This window comes from Triticum aestivum, chromosome 1D (assembly GCF_018294505.1).
Source record: "Triticum aestivum cultivar Chinese Spring chromosome 1D, IWGSC CS RefSeq v2.1, whole genome shotgun sequence".
Lineage (NCBI taxonomy): Eukaryota > Viridiplantae > Streptophyta > Magnoliopsida > Poales > Poaceae > Triticum > Triticum aestivum.
The window spans coordinates 11,595,607-11,609,779 of record NC_057796.1 but is presented as its reverse complement, the minus strand read 5'-3'; the positions used below and the strand labels follow the sequence as shown (position 1 = coordinate 11,609,779).

Sequence of the window (14,173 nt, the reverse complement as noted above, 5' to 3'; positions counted from 1 at the left end):
ACCCCGTTTCTGATCCACTTAACGTGTCAAAGTAGTCGCAGTCCACCCCACCTAATACATAAAATACATGGCCAATTTCGAAGCAGCAAGCTGTGACACGTTATGTTTCTTCAAAACTCACAAACCCTCGCGCAGACACGTACATTCACTTTTTTAGAAAAACAGGGAGATTTACAGATACATTCACAATATCCTAGGCCGTGGCACGTTTATATTTCCTCACAATAGTGAAACGCTAGTCGACTGGATCTTTTTTCCCGGTCAGTGAATTTCGCTTTGAGAAGGAAGAAGGAAGCGTCGAGGGAGAGGAAGAAGGAGACGCTGAGGCTGCCGACACTGGGGAAGAAGCAACCCCACTATCTATCTTTAGGGTGGCAGGTGCAGGTTCGCCGGAGAAGCAACCCCACTATCTATCGTAACGTCGGCGGGTGCATTTTCTCTGACGATTTTGCGGTGGTCGCTGAGCTTATAACGATGGGGGGGGGGGGGGGGGGGGGGGGGGGGGGGGGGGGGGGGGGGGGGCACGGTTGTGGGTGGCTGTTTCGGGTAGGGCGGGGTGGTGAGACTGGCACGGTAGCGCCATCGGCCTCCGGCCGCGGCAGCAGCCAGTTAGGCCGACGGTAGATCGGGCGGTTCAAGGTTGAAGACCACGAACAATAACGGTTTCAGAAGGTTGAACAAGATGATCTAGTCTTCCATTTTGCATCTGACGGCTCACAGGAATCGACTGATCCAAATTTGATATTCAGAGGACTTACATCTAGCAAATCCCATATTTCCTCCAATTACTTTACCTCTTAAAGTGAAACGCAGATGTAGCGTGTCTCCACGCCAAACTGGACGCACAGGATACCGATACCCATGTCCTTCAGGACCCAAAAATCCATTCAGATAGATGTAGCTACGTAGTTGGATAACATTATAGTACCATGATTTTCTGGAGACTACACTATAATAAGTCCATAGTTTTCCAGAGATATAATATTATTATCATTAATATTAATATTTTTAAATTTAGAATTCCTCAAAACATTATCCTGCATCGCATACGTGGAAGTAAGCAGTCAAGACCATATCAATTCGCCAGCTACCTATAGGTTGCTTGCTTGACCCAATCTAATGGACGTGTCCACGAAGGAGCCGTGCATGAAAGTTCGTGTGGCACGTGTACCTTGCTTGCTACTAGAACCTACAATGGATGGAAAAATGAAGCTGCTACCTACTCGTAATCTCTCTACTATATATACATCACTCGGCCGATGTATTCTGCACCATCAAGTCTGACACAGCGCAAGTCGTTAGCTTGTCGAATACTGAATATCATCGGCCGTTCATCAGTTCGGAGAAGATCGGGTTCGATTTAGTCGGTGAGTAGTACTATTACTATACCTGCTGCAGTTAATCTTCTCATTTAGTTGTTGAAATACCTTTATTAAGTTAGCGTTGTTGATGGCTCTCAACCAGCGGAACCACCATGAGCTCCACTGAGGTCGCCAGCGGTGAGTGCAAGAAGATGTCGTGGCCGGAGGTGGTCGGGCTGACCATCAAGGAGGCCAAGGAGATCATCCTCAAGGACAAGCCTGACGCAGACATCATCGTCGTGCCGGTTGGCTCAGCGGTGACTGAAGACTTCAGGCCGAACCGCGTCCGCATCTTCGTCGGCACTGTCGCCGAGACCCCCCACGTTCGCTAGTTGGATTGCCCTTACTTCCCGTGGCCGGCATAGATGCTGGCTCATGAATAAATCAGTAATGGAGGAATAAAACTGTGAACTGTGAAGTCAATAATCTACAGGTTTGTGTGAACTGTGAAGTTCCGTCCATAGCTGATTGAGAAAAACTTAGATCTGTGCGTATTCTGCTTCTTTTGATCGTATTTTTCCGAGCAACCGAAGTTCCCAACTCAATTTTAATCATCAATTCACCACCAAGGAACTATTCGCCCCAAAAAGGAAGGTGTGTGAACTACTAGGAACTGGAATGAATTTGAAAATATAAAATATGCAAGTAGAGAATATCATGATTTACATTAAACAACACCAAGTACCAACCACCGCGGCAACGAAAAACATTTGGCGAAAAAACTGATCTATGCAATCTAGCCCAAGCCCAATCGCAGCATATTTTGAATACTGAAAGCGATGTGCTTAGCCAAACGGAACATATATAACAAACAAGTGGATGTGTGATTCACACACACATTCCTATCGCAAAGAACACATGTGATGTGACTAGGGTTTTCCATACATGCAGCCGCTGCTGCTGGTTCCTCTCTCCTTCTGTTGTGTTTCCAACTCCGGAAAAGGTAGAAGGAACAGCGGTTTGGGGATTGACCATGGATTTTGGGCAGTCTTAGCCCTAGTTAGGGTTTAGTATAGATGTCTAATCGACGATAAAGAGGCGACGGAGTCACCTGCGCCATGGAATAAGTCCTTCTGATTGTGATCATGTTCTAGTGATGCTGATTAGCGCCAGCGGAAGGCATGTTGAGCTTTCGGTCTTGGCCAGATCTGGTGTCCATTTGTTTTTGTGTTTCTTCTAGATGTTATACGATGGCGTTATTCAATAGTGATGCTGATTTTGTTTTGTTTTCTCTGTCATCGAGTGCAAAAGAAGACAGCGTGAACATATCCAAGTAACGGACCGAAGAACGAGGGTAAACCCAAGTTATAATACAGATAAGTTTTTAGTTAGGAATATCCTGTACATGTCGATATTATGCTCCTACGTATGTACCATTGACCCCTGAATTGCTCCGCAGATGAAGGACATATCGTTTTATTAAGCAAGGGCCACGCATGACAAGCACAAAATTCATAATGTTATCCTCATCTAGTTGAATAGTACGTTATATATCCACAAAGTACATCTTGACTTGTACTGTTGGTTCAATAGAATGTTATCCACCACCTACATGGGGACTTGTATTGTCGGTTGAATATTATGTTATCCTTGCCGCGAGTTGAATAGTAGAACTACACATGTGGAATTTACAGATGGCTAGTTAGCTAGAGGTTGCTTCTTTGACCTCAGTGCCTCACCGGCATCACACCGCATGTCTTCTATCCCAAGCAAGGTATTGCCATCACATCATTTTCCTACTCGATCGGTCGATCAATACAACACAATCAGATTACTTGTAAGTAGCATCGTTCCTGGCACAAGCTGCTAGCTAACGCTCCAGCCTAGATTTAACGGTGAGTCACAACATTGTGTCTCTGTTTTCTTGAGAAATCTTTAGCCTTGGTTTGAACTTCTGTCTTGGTAACGCGATGATGAGCTCCTCCGACAACGTAGCCGCCGGCCAGAAGACGGGGTGGCCGGAAGTTGTTGTGTTGTGCGCTGAAGAAGCCAAGAAGATCATCTTGGCAGACAAGCCTGACGCCGACATCATGGTGCTCCCCGTCGGTACGCCGATGACCAAGGACTTCAGGCCCGACCGCGTCCTCGTCTTCGTCGACATCGTCGCTGACACCCCAAGCATCGGCTAGCTAGCTTCATGTGCATGGTCAAGACTCAAGAATAAGTTAAACAAATAATTACATGCTGATGGAGCATTACCATGTCATGGATTTGAATTTCTTTAGTTGTGTCAGGCGTGTTTGTTATTCACTATGTCAAAAACATGTATCTCCCATGTGAATGATTACAATAACTCCTGATGTTGAAATCAGACTGTACTCCTACAAAAACTTAAAATTATCGTATATGAAAAGTCTAGAGTACCCTTGATTTTTCTCTTTATTAATTATTTTTAACCCATTCTTGATAGGTAAAAATGTTATGTACCCGTTCTATTTGACCAAATTTATATCTGATCTTAGATATCAACATCTACAATATCTAATAATTACAATAACATCATGTATTTAATGATATTGATTTGGTATAGTGATTGTTGATATTTTTCAATAAACTTAGTCAAACATCATAAATTTTGACTTATGATAAAACTAATTAATATGAAAGTATTTTGAAACCGAGGATTAGTTGCAAAATTACACACCCTTGGCTTGATTTATTTTACTTGGAAAAGGTGACGTTAAGGTTTCACAACAACTATAAGATTACTATTTTCCCAAATTATACTTCTATCAGTGTGGTGTCAATGACACCTATGTAATATATATGGTATTTTTGGAAATTACATGATAATCATTTCGCAAATTAAATATATTTAACAATCTTTACCACATAATTGATTTTTATTTATCGTATATTTATGGTGATTATAAAACCATATTTTTAGCAGTAGCGAGATACGAGTGCCTATGAAACAAGATATTGTATTAAACAAACTGAGCATGGCTAATACTATAGTCACTCGATGTCTATATGGAGTTGCCATGTCATCTAGGGCTGATCCGAATTGGAGTATCATAGTAGGTATCATGCATTCCAATTACGCATTTTTATGAGATGGTACACAATTAAATAGGAAGGAAAGGATTGAGTATCATGATATATGGTACCGTATCATGTTAAATATTATACTATTATGTGTCATGCATGGCAATAAATAAGATCACTATGATAGGTAAAAATGTTATGTACTCGTTCTATTTGACCAAATTTGCTACTTATAGCTAATATTCTATTTGTTAAAAGCATGGTCAAAATACGACCCAAAATACGAGGGGAATAGTAAACCACAACGGATGTAGTATGAGTCTACAAAGTAATAAATGAAATGATCTGTAATAAAACCACCTTACGATTTTATGCATTGTGGTATTTAGGAGTATCATAGACTAGTATCATATCCGATACCAACGTATAATATAATGCATTGTGGAGTTAGTATCGTGTACTAATATCATATGCATGATACTAACTTATAATACTACCCACTATGAGAGGTAATATGCAATGCATTCGGTAATTGTCTCAATTTTTTCTTTTTGCTACATAAGACGATGCGTTGAGACAACGCATTGTGAATGCCTTAGGTAGGAGTTATGAGATAGGCTATAAGGTTGACTATTAGATTTTGATTTCTTTTTCAACTTTCTCTCTTCCTATTTCTACATATTTATTACATTGTCCTAACAAAATTAGGCTCTTGCCTTAGAGACAAATCCCCTTGTTTTTTTATGTATCTCCTCCACATAAGAGCAAGTACAATACTAAGTTTATCGCCGTGCTCTGTGCAAAAGTGACTTTTAGAGGGGCTATAAGCCCCATATTACACTTCCTCTACGGTATGCTCTTTGATTTGCGAAGACCACTGCGATAGTTAATTAACATAGTAGCAGTTGATCCAAAAATGGAAAAAACGGAAACTACAAATAATTAACCAGTCGAGCACATGGATCCATAACCCAAACACAAAAGTAGGATGATCCGTCGAGCATGTACTTATGCATCCATTATTGAAAATTATTACTTGGTCATCAGCATCCGTGACGCCTGACGCATGCACGTCGCTCCTAGCGAGCAAAGCTAGCTAGCTAGCCAATGTGAGGTGTGGTCGCGACAGTGTCGACGAAGATGCGGACACGGTTGCTCCTCAAGTCCTCCGTTACCGCAGTCCGCATCAGGCATGTCCTTGAGGATGATCTCTCTGGCCTCTACGATAGACTTCCCCACTAACTCCGACCATGACGTCTTCTTCTCATCTCCGGCCGGGCATCCGGCGGCGACACTCTGGCCATAGCTCATCCTCAATTGTGCGAGCTATAAAAAAGTTGAACCAAATACTAGTTAACTAATAGATGGTTTTTCTAGTTCGGACTAGAGATAGCAATAACGCTAATGCTAGCCATCTTGCTAAAGAGACTTGTTGACAGAAAACATAAGGGAATGGAATACAGACCAAAGAATACTCACCAGCTAAATGGAACTCGATGGAGCTTACTCTGAACTTGACCGAGACGAGTACTTGCATAACTCATTGCATCATCTATGTCTATTTATAGGGGAGATCTATCATGAGAGAGAAGATGAAGATAGGATGCTCTCACGTGTATGAGACAAGCACGAGAGAAGATAAGATGCTTTCATGTGCGGGCGTGAAGCACGAGAGTAATTGTTTCGTTGTGCTAATTGGACGCTTATGCAGAGACGAAGATGCTCTCGCACATGCATGTATGCAGACTCATAATACGTAGGACTGCTAAAGAAGACGACGTGATTCATGGGTCAATCGACGTGTAGCCAGGTGCAGATCTTGTCGGCTACTTTGTGTAACTCATAATACAGATAAGCGTGTAGGACTATGACAAATAAAGCAGCTGTAGCTCCTAAGTTACAAAAATATACTACCTATGTCTAATTACAAGTCCCTTAGATACATCCGTTTGAGCAGCAAGTAATTTCGGAACGAGGGAGTAAAATTTAAATGTGGACAAATGTATGCTACAGATTGGCAAGGGGGAGCTGCTGGAAGGACTTGTTTTGTATATAGGTGTTAGTCAAGGAGTTTTTTGTTACAAAAGTAACAGTCCGGCTCTAGCTAGTTCAGTAATCTTGAACATCCATCAAAGATCCAATGGTCCACATTTAAGTTCTCTAATTTTGCACCTTAGGATTGCTTTTATTCTCCAGATAAGCTGATAATCAAAACGTTTGTTCTTTTGTCCTCGAGGACAAACATTCATCGGTTGTGAATCTAGGTGCGCTGTTACACATATAGGTATCTGGTCAAACAACTACTCATGGACTTAAATAGTTAGCCGAAAAAAATAAGCCCTGCTTGGTTCACCCTTTTATGGCCTACTATCAGTGTAAAACTTGGATCCAGAAAATGTTCCAACTGAGACCGAAAACGGCTCTTTGATTGTGGTTTCCATTTGTTTACAGGTTCTAGGCAGGGCCTTAGGATGAATGTTCACACCCAAAAAGTTCATTGTACGAAACCTCTTTAGACGTGGCATGATCTGTTTGCTTTTCATCAGCATTTCATAACCATTCTTGTCCACACCAACTCAGCATACAACCCAAACCAAATGATCAATATATATTTACCAAACTTGATTTGTATTATACAATACATATGCCTCCTTATTAGGGGACGTTTGCGCCTTCCGGCTGCAAGGAAGCAAAGCGGCCTGGGAGATGGCCATTGCCCCTTGTGTGAGTTGATGAAGATGTTAACCACATTTTCTTCTCTTGTGTCACCGCCGGATTCGTTTGGAGCTGCCTTTAGGAAGTGGTGAGTTGTTGTTGATGACATGCGAACTTACGTATTTCTATGAGATCATCGAGGCCAGTTGTGTCTGTGGCCGTCAGCTACAGTGGGCCGGCTTCGGGGAAGTATATTTGACGCTTTGTACTATTACAGTAATCATGTCACTGAGCGGATCCATCTTCGACTCGCCACTGAAGCTATCATCGAATTGTGCGGTTGTTTGCAACAAAGGAAGGTCTTGAGCAAGACGCAAGATAAGGAGGTGAAATGTGCGTTTTTAGGACTTGCATAAATGAATATGTATCTAGTGAAAGTATATATCTTTGTGAATCCGTTAGGGGCGTACCCACATTAAATACTTCCATCGCAGTTAGAGTATATTAGTTGGTCAATTTTTAGGAATTGCTATGCAAGTCCAGAGACGAGTAGTCAAGTGCAATTTCTACCTACCTAATAATAAAATGGTTCTTGCTTCTGACGCTACATCACGGAAATTGCCATCAAAGTTGCAAAATATTACCAACCAATGTGGACGCAGAGTTTCTGCACCCGAGCTCAAATGAGCTCGGGTGAACAGTAAAATCAAAAGTAAATCAAAAAAATTCAAAAAAATCCAAATTTTTTTTGGGAGACATTGACAAAAGTTTTAAGTGCTTGCAAAAATTTGTCATGAAATCACATTTGTAGAAGGCGTGGCAAAAAAACAAAATCGGTACTCTGAAAATGCTACTTTCAAAAGCATTTTGGAGCACTGAATTTGTTTTTTTTTTGGCACGCCTTACAGGAATGTGATTTCATGATGAATTTTTGCAAGCACTCACTGGTAGAAAAAAGCCCTTTAGTCCCGGTTCGCAACAGCCTTTAGTCCCGGCTGTGCAACCGGGACTAAATATGCGCGACTAAAGACCCCCCCCCTTTAGTCGCGCCTCTTACGGACCGCGACTAAAGGCTTTAGTCCCGATTCTTGTGGCTGACCGGGACTAAAGGCCCGTCCACGTGGACGCCCGTGGTCCGTCGGGGCGGAGGACCTTTAGTCCCGGTTCTCGTGGCCACCCGGGACTAAAGGGCTCCTCCGCAGGTTTAGGGTTTTAGCCCCCCTAAACCTGGTTTCTTTTTAGTTTGGAGTGTTTTATTTCTTTTATATTATATTTTGTGTTTTATTTTAATTTTGATAAAATTTCAGTACACATATTCTACGCTACTATATACATGCATATGAAATTTCAAACAAGAAGAATTCAAGAGGAATATATAATATATATTCAATCTCGGGTGACCATATACAACTTCGAACAAGTTTCCATACACAATTAGGATGGATGACCATATACAACTTCGTACAAGTTTCAATCTCGGTATGCATATAAATTTCTTCGTCCTCGGTATAGTGTTCTCCTTTAGGATTGATGACTTCCCTCATGAAAAATCCTGCTAATTCTTCTTGAATTGGTCGGAAGCGAGCTTCTGGACTAAGCCTCCTCCGCAAGTTATCCGTCGCGTTCCGCACGCTATCCGATGCGTTCCGCTCAGAGGTGTGTCTCCGAATGTTCTCACAAACATAGTATCCACATAGATTGGTCCCCGGTGGTTGCTTATCCACATTAACTAACCTTCTGAAATCTAGCTCATGTTTGAATTCACCGACAATTTCTTCTGAGAACCGTCTCCAAACCCTACAGGGCAAAGAAAATTAAATGAACAAGGAAGTTATTAGTTACTTGATATTAGGAAATGAACGAAAGAGACCGATCGATATAGAGCTCAAATGATTGAAAATAATTACTTTTGCAGCATTTTTCTCATGTCGGCCCAACGCTTTGGATCCGAATCCATAGAGTCCATGATTAGAACTCTGGAGGTGTGAAGTTCAATATTTAGCAGAATCCAGTGGAACCTGCGGACACGTTACATGCACAGTCATGCATAACTCATCGATTAGACATACCATGCATGGAGTAAACAAAAGAGAATGGGCACAAGAGAGAAACACTCACCCAAAATGATAAGGAAATAGAATATGACTTTTGACTTGATGCTTTCTAAGAAACTTGTACAAGTCTTTCTCCATGTCTTCGGGGTGATGTTGTAACACATGTCCATTAACGATATGTGGGTCAATGAACCCAACATCATGGATGTTTCTTATTTTGCATTCCCAAATCTTCAATCTACATAATAGCGTACGCAACAATATAGTTAGGACAATATATATATATAGTGCAGGCAATGAAGAATGAGATGAGGTAGAAATAAATCACTTATAGAACGTAGCAACTCAGCATAGATTTGTCGAGGTCGCGCAGATTGAACAGCTGGAACAATTCACTCATATGAACTTCTACAGAGTACCGTTTGGTGTGATGCTCATCTGTAACATCCGCATAAATATATTCTTTGTCGGCCCATGTTATGAATTGCTTGTACCAACGTAGCAGATTTCGCATTTGTGGTGGTAGACTCTTTTCCCGCGCAGGCTCGACGAGAGGCCCATTCCGCACATATTGTAATGCTATCTCACATACTGGCGCATCCTCAAGGCCTAAGAAGGCACGAAGAGTCAAACCCATCTCGGACGCTTGTTTCATGGCACTCGCTACAGTCAATCCAAGTGCTGCCGCAGCTGCTATGATCTCGGGGTCCTCTTCCGGACCGGCTTTCACTATGAGCGGGGGGATCGATTGTTTCTTCTGCATCCCGAGCTGGTCAACTTGTTTCCCGCTTTTTTTACTTTCTTCTTTCTCCTCCTTCAATATTTTTGCTTGCCTACGAAGTTCATGTCCATAGTCGTCAGGCATATTCAGCTCGGCTTGGGACGGTGTCGTCAAAAAATCCTTAGCCCACTTCTTTTGCTTCTCAGTGAATACTTGCTTGGGCTCAGGCTCTTTTTTCGCCTTCATATCCGCCTTCCATTTCTCATAATCAGCAGAAGCGGCCAATTTGGTTTCAGCTTCACTAAGTTCCCCAGGCCTTGGGAGGAGAGGCTTCAGTGATGGCTCCAGTACCCTTGTGGTCTTAGGTACATAAGGGTCCGGGTTAATAGTCCAGGAGCGGGTTTCCTTGCTGTCCGCCTGCTTCTACTTCTTCGCCGGAGGTGGATTGGGGGGCGTCGTACCCGCCGGAGGAGGATTGGGGGGCGTCGTACCCGCCGGAGGTTGTGGATCGGGGGACGGCGTCGAATGGCGTGAAGGAGGTGTAGGTGAACCACCACGACCACCACCACCGCCACCACCGCCACCACCACCACCACCATCGGAGGGGGGTGGACTTGCTAGCCTTGGCGCCTCGCCTGGAAACACTATGTACTTCTTTTTCCATAGAATGAACTGGCGCTTGACATCTCCAAGTCTTCTCTCCTCTTCGGGTGTAGGTTTGTCAATCTCCAGGTCCTCAAACCCTTGGACTATGTCTTCCACCGTGACACGAGCATAGCCATATGCAATGGGGTTGTTGTGGTGGAGTGCTCCAGGTGTACAGGGTAAAGCACTGCCGCTAGCTACCTTCGTGGAAACGTTCCCCACGGGATAATGCAGATCACATTCTTTCATCTCCTTTACATCATCCACGGGGTAGTGAGGCTCCGGTGCACGAATCTCAATCATCGGTGCACTAGCAGCAGGCGGGGCATCCGTGGAAGCCACGCTGCTTCTCCGCTGCTGGCTTCCGCGATCCGCTTCATGATCTTCATGCGGCCCTACAGCCGATTTTTCTTTCACTAGTTCATGCACGGTCTGCTTCAACTCATGGAGTTCCGATGCAAACTTCGTCATAAGATCTGCATCCCGGTCCGTCTTTCTCTTACGGCTTCTGTAACAGTATGGGTCATTGTCCTGGGAAAACCCTACTTTCCATGGAACTTTGCCTTTGCCTCGTACACGTCCTCCGTGTTCATCATTCCCGAGGGCTGTTGTCAGTGCGTCTTTCTCTCTTTTGAACTTGATCAAGCCCTCTTGAGCTTGGGTCATTGCGTCAATAAGGGCTTGGGTGGGAGCAAACTGTCTCTGCCGGTGAACACACACCCCTGTCTCCGGGTCTAGCGATCCCCCATGCCCGTACCACCAGCTTTTGGCCCTTGGGTCCCATCCCTCTGTACCTAGAGGGATTCCTCGCACCCTCAGGTCCTCCTCCATCTTCTGCCACCTAGGCTCCGAAAGTTGGTATCCTCCTGGCCCCATAATATGATGGAACTTTTTCTTACTCGCATTATCCTTATTTTTTTTTGATATTTCCTTGAAATGCTCCGATTGCTTTTGCCTCACAAATTCTGGCCAATCATCTTTCAGTTTCTCATGTTGTCCATTGAAATCCAGAGTCTTGCCCTTGTTGACATAGTCACGGGTTAAATTTTTCTTGAAGTTCCGGAATGCTTCGCCCATCTTCTGAAGAGCGAACTCTTTAACTAGCCTCCTCCTCTGACGTCCACCTGGAACCTCGTTACCGAATTCATCGACTTTGTTGTATTCCGGAGGTAGAATGAAATGTTCCATAAGCTTTCTCCAGCAATCCTTTTTCGTTCTCTTGTCGACAAAACTGAAACCAAGACGTGCCTTCTTTGGCTCCTTCCATTCCTGGACGGTGATCGGGACGTTGTCTCTAACAACGACTCCGCATTGGTTGATAAACTTTGAGGTGTGCTGTAGGGGCTTGCCGGTTTCACTGACAAACTCAATGACATATGTTTCTCCTGTTTTCATCGCCTTGGATTTGCCACGCTTTGTCGTACTCGATCCGGAGGGCTAAAAAAAGAAAGAGAGTCGCGCGCGTTAATACATATGTATTCACATTTCAGTAAGTTTGTATCACGAGAGGCTCAATGTATATATATACCTCGCCGGAGGTGGTTGCTACTTGCAATTCGAGATCGTCGGTTGTTGACGGTTGACCTCCGTCGACAATGTCCGTTCCTTCACCTTCTTGATCATCGACAATCTCTGTTCCACCGTCAAGGTTCAGAAAAGAAGAGACTACATCCTCTTGTTGCTCATATTCTGAGCCCGGCACATAAGGAATCTCGTTGTTGATGATGTCCATTAAATAACGTTCAGCCTCCGGATCCCTAAGCGGCTCGATTCTATCGTCCGCCATATGTCACTCCTGCATGTAGTAAAAATTCTTTAAGTATAAAGGAATTAAAAAATAAGATTAAGGGGACATAGAGGAGGAGGAATTAAAAAATAAGATTCTTTAAGTAAAAATTCTTTTTTTCTTCTTCTTCCTTTCTTCTTCCTCTTTCTTCTTTCTTTCTTCTTCTTCCTTTCTTCTTCTTCTTCCTTTCTTCTTCTTCCTTTTTCCTTTGTTCTTCTTTCTTTCTTCTTCTTCCTTTCTTCTTCTTTCTTTCTTCTTCTTCCTTTCTTCTTCTTCCTTTCTTCTTTCTTTCTTCTTCTTCCTTTTCTTTTTCTTTCTTTCTTCTTCTTCCTTTCTTCTTCCTTTCTTCTTCTTTTTTCTTCTTCCTTTTCTTCTTCTTCTTTTGGTTTTCATTTGGTTTTCATTTTTTTCTTCTTCCTTTTTCTTTCTTGTTTTTTCTTCTTCCTTTTTCTTTCTTCTTTCTTTTTTTCTTCTTCCTTTTTCTTCTTTCTTTTTTTCTTCTTCCTTTTTCTTCTTTCTTTTTTTCTTCTTCCTTTGTTTTTCTTCTTCCTTTGTTTTTCTTCTTCCTTTTTCTTCTTTCTTTTTTTCTTCTTCCTCTGTTTTTCTTCTTCTTTTGTTTTTTTCTTCTTCCTTTGTTTTTCTTCTATTTTTTCGTTTTCTTTTGTTTTTTTCTTCTGTTTGTTTTTCTTGTGTTTTCCTTTTTTTCTTCTTTCTTTTTTTCTTCTTCCTTTGTTTTTCTTCTGTTGTTTTCTTCCTTTTTCTTTTGTTTTCTTTTTTTTCTTCCTTTTTCCTTTTTTCTTCCTTTTTCTTGTTTTTCTTCTGTTTTTCTTTTGTTTTCTTCTTCCTTCTGTCTTTCTTCTTCCTTTTTCCTTTTTCTTTCTTCTTCTTCTTCCTTTTTCTTCTTCCTTCTTCTTCTTCTGCCGGCGCGCGGAGGACGGCAGGCAGGGCCAGCGGGCGGCGGGCGGCGGGCGGCGGCCGGCGGGCAAGGGCAGGGCACGTACGGGCGGCGGGCAAGGGCAGGGCACGGGCGGAGGCGGCGCTCACTGGGGACGGAAGCGGCGGCGCGCAAGGCTTCGGCGTCGGGGCAGGGCTTCGGCGTCGGCGTCGGCGTCGGGGCAGGGCTTCGGCGTCGATCGGCGTCGGGGCAGCGCTTCGGCGTCGAGAGAGAGGAGAATGGGAAATGGCGAAACTGCTAAGTGCAGTATTTATAGACGCACCTTTAGTCGCGGTTGGGGAGGAGGACCGCGACTAAAGGTACCCTTTAGTCGCGGTCCGCCTCCCCAACCGGGACTAAAGGGTTTTGGCGCCGCTTTCGTTCCCGCGCAGAAAGACCCTTTAGTCGCGGTTGGGTACAACAACCGCGACTAAAGGGTACCCTTTAGTCGCGGTCCGCCTCCCCAACCGGGACTAAAGGTCTGTGCTGGAACTGGCGCGGTGCGGTGGGATGTTTAGTCCCACCTTGCTAGCCGAGAGGCTTCGACAGTGGTTTATAAGCGCGGCTGCGCTCACCACTTCGAGCTCCTCTCAAATGCAGGCTTACGGGCCTATTCTGTCACTATGTGCCTGTGGGCCTACTGGGCCTTCTGCGGGCCTGAATCCTGGCCCATTAATGGGTTTCTAGTCGTATTCAGGCCGTGGTGGCCCAGTAGGTGGCATATTTTTTATTTTTTGCCTGTTTTTTGTTTTCTTTTTTGCTTTATTTATTTTGTTTCTAATTACTTATTTATTTTACTTTATGATAATTATTTTTGCTATTAAAGTTTCTAATTACTTATTTATTTATGTTATTAAAATTTATTTTATTTTGTTTGTACTTATATATTTTATTAAAGTTTATATTATTTTGTTTTTCTTCTGTTTATTTTATTCTTGTTTTTCTTCTGTTTTTTTCTTCCTTTTTTCTTCTGTTTGTTTCTTCCTTTTTCTTGTTTTTCTTCTTTTTTTTCTTCCTTTTTTCCTTTTT

At 43.1% G+C, this 14,173-nt stretch overlaps 2 protein-coding genes and 1 long non-coding RNA gene across 3 annotated transcripts; 2 read left to right on the top strand and 1 right to left on the bottom strand.

The window, feature by feature from the left end:
- The first annotated feature begins 1,318 nt into the window (after nt 1-1,318).
- LOC123179923 (subtilisin-chymotrypsin inhibitor CI-1B) lies at nt 1,319-1,812 on the top strand. The gene is made up of 2 exons (XM_044591836.1): nt 1,319-1,367; nt 1,465-1,812. Exon 2 carries the CDS (start codon nt 1,475-1,477, stop codon nt 1,691-1,693), a length of 219 nt encoding a protein of 72 aa, XP_044447771.1. The 5' UTR covers nt 1,319-1,367; nt 1,465-1,474; the 3' UTR covers nt 1,694-1,812.
- Nucleotides 1,813-3,271: 1,459 nt separating this feature from the next.
- LOC123179924 (subtilisin-chymotrypsin inhibitor-2B-like) lies at nt 3,272-3,731 on the top strand. Its single transcript, XM_044591837.1, has one exon. The coding sequence runs from the start codon at nt 3,272-3,274 to the stop codon at nt 3,488-3,490; it is 219 nt and encodes a 72-aa protein (XP_044447772.1). The 3' UTR covers nt 3,491-3,731.
- A 1,537-nt stretch (nt 3,732-5,268) lies between these two features.
- On the bottom strand, nt 5,269-6,017 carry LOC123179926 (uncharacterized). The gene is made up of 2 exons (XR_006490612.1): nt 5,829-6,017; nt 5,269-5,675 (listed from the first exon to the last, which is right to left on the bottom strand). It is a non-coding gene; the product is annotated as an uncharacterized lncRNA (long non-coding RNA).
- Between the last annotated feature and the right edge of the window lie 8,156 nt (nt 6,018-14,173).

Bases quoted from the DNA above. Each gene is read 5' to 3' on its own strand.
- LOC123179923 (XM_044591836.1), top strand. From the start codon at position 1,475: ATGAGCTCCACTGAGGTCGCCAGCGGTGAGTGCAAGAAGATGTCGTGG.
- LOC123179924 (XM_044591837.1), top strand. From the start codon at position 3,272: ATGATGAGCTCCTCCGACAACGTAGCCGCCGGCCAGAAGACGGGGTGG.